Here is a 12,159-nt window from a genome sequence, read left to right as displayed (position 1 = left end):
TGGGACATTTGGCTGCAATGTATTCTTCCAAGGAAACATATATTTTCTAAGCCTGTTTGTAAAAGTTGGCCATGAAAGTTGGCCAAAGTGTTGGCTCTGTAAGTTGGCCAAAGAGTTCCAGAAATTTGTGTAGAATACAAATGTACACTTTTACTGAATGATCCACTATGAGATGTGCCCTACTAGTACACTTGCACCCATATGGTGTTGTACTGGTCAGTCCAGCAAAAGGATATGACACACAGGAAGATGGTAAAGAACCCCAAATTACTTAAATTACCTCGTTACTCCCTAAGGAATTTTTCCGTAATATGCCAAAGATGAAACATTGTTGTTAGCCAGTCAGTGCAATGTGGGACAAGATTGTGCTATTAAAGAAATAAATAAACAGGTAGCATAAAAGGGACAGAGGAAAATACTTTAATATGTCATTACTAGGATCTCAACCCAGAGATCTCAAATATTCTCATTGTCAGGTCACAGTTCTATAACTCTGATATATTAGTACATGTGTAGAATGACCTTTGAATGTGTTGGGTACAAAAACTCATCCCCTAAACTTGAGGTCACATTTTGAGATGTGAGTGTTGAATGGAGATTAAATAAAGTATGTATGCCACTGTGGATGAGATTATTTTTGCTCTCTTGTTGCACAGATCACTATGGACCACAATGGCATCATCCCATTGCCATAGTTCAATAACTTCAATTAAACACTCATAGTGCAAAATTTAAACTTCATGTTGCAGAGTATGAGTTTTTGTACTCAAATTTTCAAAAGGTCATTCAATTATGCGCAAATGTATTGGGGTTAAAGAACTTAACCCTGATAGATGAGCATGTTGTGGCTCCTAGTGGATTAAATATTGTCATTGGCCATTGGATGTATCAGGCAGCGAGATAAATAGAAAGTTCATGTTAGAAAGTAGCACACAAATGACTGATGAAATTTGGAAGATAATGTCCTGACTGATATCGTATTGACTGGTTTTTATTTTAAAAATAGGCCAAATAAAATTAATGATAATGGAATTGCAATTTGCATTTGATTAGTTTAGTAGACATGTTTTATTATAGGATGATTTTTATTCATATCGCAGCAGCCTTCAAAGGTTCCCCTCTTCATTATTGATAAGTTAAAAATATTGAAAATATATTAACAATTTGTGTTTGTAGAACAAGTTTGCAATAAAGTGCATCATTATATGCTCTTTAATTGTGTAAAATTCACTGGAAAAGCAATTTTCTAATGATTTTTGTATTGCCGGAAAGTGCTTCTTAAATTAATTTTTCATATTTTAATGATGAATTAAAATGGATCAAGTGACTCAATTTTGTTGCTGTTGTTGTTAGTATCCATTAAGGGCTAAGTAGCAGTACAACTGCATTACAAAGTGATTAAATACATTTGTATTGTAAGTATAAATTCATGTTTTTTTTCTCTTCATTGTTTGATTTCAGATGAAGAACTTGATGACTTATTTAAGAAGAAAAAGGTGCATCCTCCCAATATTAGACGGCTCAAGAAGCATTCAGCTCTGTCACAACAGATGGATACCTGTCCAGCCGTAGCAAGTAATCCTTTCTCAGAATACGCTAAATTTGATGGCAAGGTTAGTATCAGCTAAAATATGAAGGTCATTCAAAATGTTCTGTCTCGGACCTCGTCGCTTTTTTAAATGGTAGTTTCTTGAAATTCTGCTTGAGTAGACATATGAGTGTCCCCTACAACAGACCTCAGAACCAAAACCAGATATCGTACCATAGAACCGGTAAAAATATTTAAACATTTACAAGAAAATGAATGTTTTTTCCTCAAATCGAGATGAGCTCTGGGCAATTCCCAAAATCCTATGCAGAGAAACCTTGACAACAACATTGTTGATATGCAGATCATCACTCTATGTTGAAGTGGTCAAGTGGTGCACAGTAATGATGTGCACATGGACGATCGTGGATGGCGTAGTCTTCGAAGATTTCGGTAATTATGGAAATGGTTTACTGCAGGGCTTAAAATACTTTTTTTGATGACAGGGGCAAGTATATTCTCCAAAAAGTAGCCCTTGTGTGTTCAGCCATCGACCAGTATTAAGGCTATTTTGTGAAATTTTGGGGCTAATTGCCCTCAGCCTCCATTTATTTTGAACCAGAATCTATTGTTTTGAGCATGCCAACAGATGATAACAAACATCAAATGTACAAGCAAGCTGCAATCAAACACGTTTTCTCCTTAAAGACAAACTTTTTTTCTGGAAAGTCTGATGACCTTCGTATCAGGCAGTGCTCTCTCTAAAAATCACTTTGTATTTCTGCATTTTCATTTAAATTTGAATTGCTACTTTGAATTTAGTTGATTGCAACTTTCCTGAAACAGGGTGTCCTTCCTTCTGGTGAATCCTAGTTCTGAATCTAGAATCAGGACTCACTTCCCTGATCATCCAGCAAAAGTGAATACTGTTTGAAAAGCTGTAATTTTCTCTCCCTGAAATTTTCTTGTGTACAATCTGTAGCAGATAGCCAGCCATATATTGTAGCTGTCAGTTAGAATGATTGACATCCCCAACACAATAACATAACACAACCCATTATTCTTCCTTGCTATCTGTTGATATTCCCCTTACCAGCCTCCACCGCCAGTACACTCATTTTAACTCATATTCCATAATCTTTGACATTACGCTTACCTAGCCATGGTGTAACAGTTATTGTCTTGTCCTAGGGTTGTCACAATATTTGGAGAAGATGTTTTGAAAGTGTTCAGTAACGGTACTGGCTTCTACTGTTGCCATGTACATACAAGTGCATAGTTACTTAACCAACGAGATGCTTACATTGTATCCCTAGCTCACCACATGTTTTCACCATTATTTCAAGATTAATACCGCTAAATCTATTCAAATCTGTAATTGAAATAGAATACCAGTTTGCAAAATTGGATGTAAGCAGTTTTTTTCAAAAACAAAACAAAACAAAGGTGGATTAGATTCTTTGATTGTATCATAGTATTAGGTGAATTGGTAAGTTAACTCTCTTCACGCGGGTGTCGACTGCAGACGACATGTTTAAATTTTTTTTTGTTTAATTCAAAAATTTCAGAAATGTAAATTTTCAAGATCATATTTGGAATCAGCATGAAAAATGCATTAAAATGAGTACAAACAAGCCTAATATTGGTTCAGTAGTTCTTAAGATAGCTCTTGATATTTTGAGAAAATATTTCAAAACTTTTTCCGCTGAAGCACATGGCTAGCATGCAGAGCATTAAGCTTTTATGCAGTCAACCCCAGCTAGCCCAACAACATTGTATACTTTGTATTGTATACACACATGTAAAATATTAGCTGGAAGGAACGGCACACAAAGCTGAAGGCGTTTTTGCTTCGTGATACTGTAACAATCGTAGGGTATTGCATTACAGTGTTTTGTTCTCAATACGCCATTGAAACCCCCTTAATGCCGATTTAATAACTCTAGGCGGCCTTGATGGCTATTGAAACAGTATTATTACTGAATGACCAGCAGACCGTGAGCGGTAATGACTCTGAAATTCACCCCACTGATGAATAAAAAGAAGGGAATTAAACACCTGAAAAATTGCTGTGTTAGTGTTTGTGTTGCGTGGTGTAAATAGTAGGCTAAGGTCGGTGTTTTGTTTACCCTATTTGATTTGTAAACAATACCTGTTTAGTCATTTAAATGCATGGAGCTAAAATCCTTAGTGGTATTCAAGCTTACTAGTATGGTTCATGAATATTTGCTTGCTTTAAAGGCAGAAGTTTAACGATCTACACGATTGACATAAAGCGGTGTGTATTTCTTTGTAGTTGACATTCAGAATTGTTACGTTTTTGGTTTAATGTTAAGGAATCTTTTCATGTCAATCCTTAGTGATTGATATGCAGGGCCTCAGCAATTAAAAATATCTGAAATGTCATTTTTTTCTGCAAAACTGTAAAACAATTTATTAAATGTGAAAACAGTGTATTTTGACATTATCGCAGTCCAAGTGTGACATTGTTTATCCTAGTTCAGGGGCCTTTAGGTAAATATTTACATAGTAATCTCGCTCCCCGGCTTAGCAGCATAGTAATTTTTATGCGATTTGACTGGATGTTTCTACTAGGGGAACGCTTTATGTTAGGACAATTCATCCATACTTTGGTTGTGAATAAGTGACCAGGAACCAGGCACCATTGGAAGGTTTAAGCAACCATCATAGAGGTTATTATCATTGTCCCAAACCTATGAGTAGACCTATTCAGTGCAGACCAGTGTAAACAATCAGCCCCAATATTGGGCTATTCCAGTTGAAATTCATACCCCATGGAAGACATGACCAGGCCCATAGCCAAGATTTTTTGTAGGGGGTGCAAATTTTTATGAGCGTGTAGTGTGAGTATCAAACTGGTGGGGTGCCTGCACATGACCTTAATAATGGGTGGTTTGGGTTTGCTAATTCAATCCCAAAAGATAATTTCAATCCCTCTAAAACCAACCCCGAAGAAAATTACATCCCCTTAATCCCCCCTAGTGAAAAATTGAAAATTGGTCCAGTAAGCACAAAATTTCACCTTAGTTATGGGAAAAAATAGTGAAAAATTGATAAATTTTTAAACACAAAATTTTCTTTTATTTTTGTGCTAAAATAGTGTACACATTTATCATGGTAGACAGGGCCAATGATGACCACCTTCATTTTTTGGTCTTTGCTACCTCAGACCAGGGGTAGCGCTACCTTGCGCCATGGGGTCATAGGCGCATTCATTAAGCTTTTGGTGCATAAAATTACCATTTAGAGGTTGCTTAAGGGTCATTTGAACCCTTTGTTTCTATTTTAGTTTTGGATCCATAGGTTCACAAAATTTCAAAATTGTTACCCCTTGTTTGAAAACCTAGTGCTACCCATGCCTCAGACAACTAACCCTAATATGTAAAATACTTGGACCCCGAAAAGGAATTTTATAAAGGCCACACTAAATAAACTTTTAATAGTTTTATCTGATACCAAAATCTGCATTTTGATGGGGCTAAAAGTGGGGTACAGATATTGGAACACGATGCTGTCAAGCCAGTCACACACCTTCAACCTTTTTGTTTTTGTTTAATCATACTATATCCCATTTTTACCTTCGCCCATCACGTTGTTGCGACACATGACTGTGTTTAAATCTTCTTGACAATTGGTAAAAACATCCTTTCTTCCACTAACTTCCAGTAGTATAAATAACTCCAAGCAGTATAAATGGCATGAAATGCTTTTACAGTTGAAATTCCTTGAAATATTTTTAAAATTGTCTCAATTTGATATAGATTTGTCGGTTTATAGAGGAATTACATATACTACGTGTTTTTGGAACAACAACTTCCTGCTATATCAGATTTAAGTAACACTTAATGCAAGTATTGTTCTTGTGTAGGATAATAATAGAAACACACACCGATTTGATAAATTGATTGGAAATAATTTGGAGAGAGCAACCTAAAAGTTTTGACAACACTTTTCAAGAACCACAACTAGGGAGCTGATCCTGGCTGCAATGGTTATTCTATGTAGGCTGATTAGAGTTGTGCACCTGCTTGTAGCTGTAGCCCTGAATGATGCTATATGCATGGTGTATAAGGTACAGAGTGTCCCAAAAGTCTCTATACCATTTTAAACATTCATAACTCTACATATAGTATACAGCAACCAACAAACATGAAGGTATCGTTGGACAGAGGAAACTTTTGCAATTATTTTGACACCAAATTTGATATGTAAACCCACTAACATAATAAATAATCTATGGTGATTCAGTTGGGCATATTACACACAAAACCATAAAATAAGTTTACAACACATCTCCGGATCCAAAGTATCCACTACCTCCTCTGAACTTCTAGGTCAATGCCCCCCCCCCCCATTCAATTCAATTGCAATATCAAACTGTTCTTGAGAAGTTTCAACCCTATGAAGATGATAAACATCACAACAAATGTGTTCTTGTGCTTTGATTTTATTCAGAAATCAAGCCAGAAAAAGCTATCTTCTGAAGTTATGTAATATTCAATCCTTCAATTCTCAGCTCTGTCACAAGACTCCTGCACCAGGACTGTAAGGACGTAACTTTTAATAATTCGCAGTGGATGATGAAAGATGGGGAGGTCAACATTGAATATATATATATATAAGTGTCATTCTTCTTATTGTAACTGCAAGCCCAAGGAAAACATCAGTTGTTTTCCATTAAAAGTGTTCCAAGTCAAAGCATATTCTAAAAATTAATTTTAGGACAATCCTAGCACAGAAAGATATGAGGGTTCCAAATGGTATCGAGACTTTTGGGACACCCTGTATGTCTTGGGCCAAAGTGGTCAGTTGCTTTCTGTTAACATGGTAAAGAGCAATGATTTTATGTAATTGTAGGTATAACTCTGTGACTTTTCTATTTGTTTGCTATTTTTAGAGGAGATGTAGAGTATATCCAAAGGTAGCCACTATAAGTTAAAATTTGTGTATTAATTTGTAAATGATACAATTTTGATGTCTCTCTACAATAAGAGCTTGGAGCTTGGAACTTAAGAATATAATTGGAAAATATTTTAGCCAAAAGTGTCAGCAACATCAAATGGGAGATATCCAGGATGAAAAAAGAGCTTGAAAAAATGGGCCTTGAGGGTGGCACTTTTCAGTAGTGCAAGGTATAAGGAAAATGTTGGTTTGATGGCATACTTTTGATAAGATGATATGCATTTTGCTTGAAGCTCTTATTGTAAACCAAATATCAATATCAACAACAGCATCATCAACAACAACAAAAACACAACAAACAAAAACATGAACAATACCAGTGTGTTGATTCGTTATTATTATTATACATTTTTTAGACCCACAAATTTAAAGATAGGTTTCCAAAATTTGCCCTTTTGCTTTTTGACATGATTTTAAAATCCCAAAAGTATGTCACTTGCAAGCCAATATGAATATAGATTGGTTATACATTGTGCAAGTATAAAGTACTCTGTATTATTGTGAGTAACTTTGAGTGACTTTGTTTTTGAAGGCTTTACTGACAGCGCTATGTTTATGACCATAGGCATATCATGACTTATTTTAGAATAAATGAATCCTGTGACTGTGTTACCTTTAGGTCACTTTGACTCATCTTGTACTAACTTTATTATGTAAACTTGTAATATTTGTGTGCATGAAAATTTCATAAATTTTGTCAGTTGCAATCGCAAACTGATCATATTAGCAAATACTTTTTCCCCTGTACTGAATTCCAACTATACTACTTTAACCCAAAAGTACAAACCAAATCTGTGGCATCGGTGTCGATGCTTTGCATCACACACACTGCGTGTTAAAAAACGCAACGCATAGAGAGCATGGTGGGCTTGGCAAGTACAAATCACACAGCAGTTGGCACGCCAAAGAAGCATTTACACACGCATTGTACTGAAATAATTATTTTCATACCTCCAGTTTCCTAGGTTTATTTACTATCTGAGTTGATGGACTATAGTTAGTGCCCTGGGTTTGGAGGCGTTTATATAAATTATGAAATGAAAGTTACAAGTGGGAATTAATGCATAAACATTAACATTACAGTGAACATTTAAGACAAAATCACAATAATCTTAAACTGGAAGTTTTAGAAAGCAATTTTATTCAGACATTTAGTTGTATTGGGTTGCTGCTGAGACACTTGTCACTCTAACATTTCTGTATGGGTGCTTATTAGGGGAGGGGTGCTAATTAGGTAAAAATACCTATTTTTCATTTCCCAAAAATTTTTCAAGTTTATAAATATACCCATGAACATCTGAGGCCTACAATTTTACTAGTATGAGCTTCCCTAACCCTAACCATACCAAACATCAAAAAACCACACTTCACAAAGCATATGCACAGGCAGGTATCCCATATGATGCGATTGCTTCATCATGCGAACAGTCATATGGTCACGGAAAGCTTGGCTGGCAAAGCTACACCCCCATGACAAGGTAGGCCTGTGCACGTGTCTGGCACCTGAGGGGTCGGTGGTTCAAAACCGCACACAAGAAAAAGTTTTCTCTTCTTCTTTCTTTCTTCCTTCCACTGACGTTAGAATATGTCAGCTGCCATACAATGACCAAGGCATGCTCATGATACCTTTGTGCGGCGCTCAATGGACAATATTTATAACAGGTCCCCATTTCACCCCTGGGTAGAGAGAGGCAAGTAAGGTAAAGCGCCTTGCCCAAGAGCACAACACGATGGCACTGCCGGGGCTCGAACTCATAATCCACCAATTACAAGGCGGAGTCCGTACCGCTGCGCCAACATGCCCAACATAATGGTACCTTAATTCATTTGCTGTCTGTATTTGTGTGATTTAATGGGTAACCAAAGAAGGAACTAGGTAGGTGCCCATACCATGGAAATGTGCAAATTAAATTTACTTCTGCTTGGTATCAAAATCATCCTTAATTTATGAAAAACATTGTAGGATTAAATTGAGCCATTGTGGGTTTTCTAATGTTGTTGTTGGTTTGTTTTGTCTTTGTATAGTTTATAAAACATAATTTATTTCTCACTATTTGTTTTGATTACAGGCACAGGTTGGCAGTAGTAGTGTTATCAAGCAGATTGACATATATCTAGACATGTGTGAAGGGGATGCAAGGGAATTTCCCATGGAACTTCATGTCATGGGGACAGCCCGTGTGATAGATGTTATAGGACTTATATGTTGGCATTACACCAATGATGGCTATGAACCACAACTAAGGTAAAAATGTAATAGATGCGGTTTAATGCTGGGGAAAATGCTGGGGAAAGTCCACCGAGCAAACGGCCTTGTTAAAGTCAAGCAAGGTACCACTGCCAGGATTTGAACCAGAGATCTCATGCAGTAGAAGCGATTACCCTAACCATTAGGCCTTGCTCTCCCGCCTCAAACACTTCATGTAGAAAATAAAACAATTTCATAGTGAGGACATCCCTATGAAATTGATTGTACCCTGGTGTGTAACTGATCCAGCTCATTGGGCTATTCCAGTTAATAAAGGGGTTGACATTCATACACAACCTATGGAAGACATAATGGGGTTACTTGAAAGGGTGAGCCATTTGAAGTATACACCCCCTGTATGGATTCAAACTGGAATAGCCCATTGCTCAATCTTTCTCAGTACATTAATGACTAATGGTCTACATAGATGAAGTTGAAGACATAAGGTGATAGAGTATGTACAATGTTGTAAAAGTTCATTTTTTGAGCAACATGGGAGGGCAGATTCTTAGCACCTCACGTTGTGCTTGCATGATGCAGCGGTATCTGAGGTGATGTACCCCCTGATGAATGAACCCCCAATTGAATCCATTTGATGCAATAGCCCATGTACAGGCAAAATTTTATGTGCCGAAAGTGTAATATAATACCATCTGTGTACTTTCTGTACTTTCTTTCAAGCCAGTTTATTCCATGATTTTATCTGATTATAGTTGCTTTTCAAACTTAAGTCAGACTATATTGGTTAAGCACTTAATATCAGGTATTTAAAGTCTTAATGAGTGAACAATGACCACAATGTCAATCATAGCAATTGACGCATTCTGATTGGTCAGACACCTTGGCAGATGAAAAAGTAGGCGGGATGAATCACCAATAACAAAAATATGTTATTATAAGAACCACTATTGTTCACAAATTATGTAACTATGACTTGAGCTATTGCTACATAGTAATGATCGTTATGTTAGGAAGTGACATCACATAATATGTGTGGGTCTAAAAATGGCGCACTCCCAAAGATTAGTTGAAAGTGAATTTGAGTTTCCTTCTTGACAGCTGTCATGGTTACAATTATGGCAAGTTTAGCAAATGGGTTAATCTTTGACCTTGTTCTACAATGTGAAAATCAAGGTTCTGTCTGTGTCACAAGTCGTTTGTGATACATTAATCACGTGCCGTGATTGATCATGATTTGGTATTTAATTAATACTCGGCTGAATTATTTAGGCCTACTCCTGTCAGTCATTGTGAGTGATGTGAGGAAATTGAAGTTCAGATATTATATCCTCTCTTGGGACATGAATGGTCTGGTTTATGTGATGGGACTTCTTGTAGGCCTACCGATTTACATAGATTGTTATTCATAGGTACAACATGTAAACCAAATTGGATACATTCTATACAGGCAAACATGACACATGGGTCATGTGAATGTGTGTAGTATGAAACATAACATTAAGCACCGGGAGAATTCGCGATGCGCAAAAAACACCAAAATTCACGAATTTTGGGTATAATCGCGCATTTTAGGTTCGGCCGCGAATTTTAACATTTTTCTAAGATATCCATTTTAAAGTATTCATTTTCCAAAAAATGTAAGTTTTTACTAAAATTGAAAAAATCCATGTCGATCTGCAATACAATCCATGCAGAAAAAAAAGCACAGTGCAATTTTGACAGTCGTAAACATGAACCCGGAAGTGAGCACACAATCAGGTCGGGTCACACGGGTCACAGTGCTGTCGTGTATAGAAACCAGAACATGATTGGCTGATTATTGTGTTGTTAGCGGATAGATGTCCAATCACTGCATTGGTTAGAAACTTTTATTGATTAATCAGTAGTATTGATTAATTTGTTAAAAATGAGCGGAGTTGAAAGCTGGTTGTGTTTTCGCGATTCTCAATGTGTTGAGAATCTGTGGTTGAATTCCGGTGTTGAACTTGAACGTAAGTTTGCTGAGTGAATGAGCCGTTCAAGTTGACTGAAGGCATTTTATGGGAGTCTCTGCGCGAGTTGACGCGTGTCGAAATTCCACCCCTGCCGTGGAAGGATTTCCGATTTCCGAGGAAAAAAAGAAAACATTTAAATTTTTTTTTTAAAACTACAAATTTGAACTTTTTTGGGAAAATGCACGCATTTTGGGAATATTATGGGCAAATCGCGCAAATCACTAATTTTCTAAAACTGGTGCGCGAAATTTGCTCTCAAAAATCGTGCATTTTCCCGGTGCATTAACAGCCTGTGGCACACAAGTACACATGCAAAAGGGCACATCACTCACACACCCCTACCCACCCCACCCACCCATGAAACATGCACACACACACCCCAATACACACGCACACAAAATATTAGCAGCTGTGTACATGATCTCAGAAGTGCTTTGGTCAAAGAAAGGAAGAGCCTCAGGTACATTGGAAGCCCTTAGTATGCACTAAGGCTAGGTTTTCATGTTCATCATAGTCAATAAATCAACCCTTCTCTGATAAGGACATGACACCATATTGCGCTATTCCATTTAAAATCCACACAAGCCCTGTCAAAGATTTCACTTGCACCTTATGGTCATTTCAACAGGAAATGGGTTTTTTTTTAGTTTTTATGTAAAATTCTAGTCAAAAATTGGAAATTTACAAGAATCCAGTTGAATTTGACATAATTTATCCTCAAATGAACAATTTTTTGTTTGGAATTCCAAGATCGTCCACACCTGTTTGGGATCTGGTATTATTTACACTTTTGAATTTGGTTGGAATTCCAAAGTCTTCCTCAGTGGGGGTGTGTATTTTAAATGGATAATTCCATTGTCTATTCTGCTGGGTTCATCAGAACTTTGCTAGTCTTCTAAGCATATGTGATAACAGTGTTAGCCGACAATAAAAATCACTGTCCTGATTAACATGGACAACATCGTAGAGTATTTTACTCCGCAGCTCTGCCCGATGAGTTTGTAAACCATGTAGGCATATCTGCTTACAATTATATGGATCTCAGTGTAAGCTACCCAACATATGGTTTGTTCTAAATGAAATTCATGACGTATGTGAGCATCAATTGAGATATCATTTTGTTGTATCGTTTGCTGTAAAAGAGTATCGGTTTTAAAAAGATGTCTTTGTTGTAATATAGATTTTTTGCAACAGCAATTTGTTAGCTTTTCTCATATTTTGAGCATAATTTTATTTAATCATTTTTGGGAGCATATTTAATCATTTTTCAAGCTTGAAAGATGTTTGCACAAAGTCACTAATAATGTAATCTCTTTCACATACCTGGATTGTTTAGTATGATGAATTCTGCAGTACTGTGATTCACATAAGTTTGACTTCATAATGCTATAGTATTTGGCAAGGTCCTTTAGCACTCTGCTGATTTGGCACTGCTTACAGCGGGT

General features: G+C 36.6%; 1 protein-coding gene across 2 annotated transcripts in view; it reads left to right on the top strand.

Moving 5' to 3' along the window:
- The window catches only part of LOC140138064 (target of rapamycin complex 2 subunit MAPKAP1-like), a 90,268-nt gene that overhangs the window by 35,136 nt on the left and 42,973 nt on the right, over nucleotides 1-12,159 (top strand). For both annotated transcript variants that reach the window (XM_072159910.1, XM_072159908.1), the window contains exons 4-5: nucleotides 1,462-1,613; nucleotides 8,581-8,756. In XM_072159910.1, coding sequence (XP_072016011.1) covers nucleotides 1,462-1,613; nucleotides 8,581-8,756 — 328 coding nt within the window. The remainder of the gene's footprint in view (nucleotides 1-1,461; nucleotides 1,614-8,580; nucleotides 8,757-12,159) is intronic.

The sequence above is a fragment of the Amphiura filiformis genome, chromosome 17 (assembly GCF_039555335.1).
Source record: "Amphiura filiformis chromosome 17, Afil_fr2py, whole genome shotgun sequence".
Taxonomy (NCBI): Eukaryota; Metazoa; Echinodermata; class Ophiuroidea; order Amphilepidida; family Amphiuridae; genus Amphiura; species Amphiura filiformis.
Note: the sequence above shows the minus strand (reverse complement) of the source record. Positions and strands in the feature narration are given on the sequence as shown.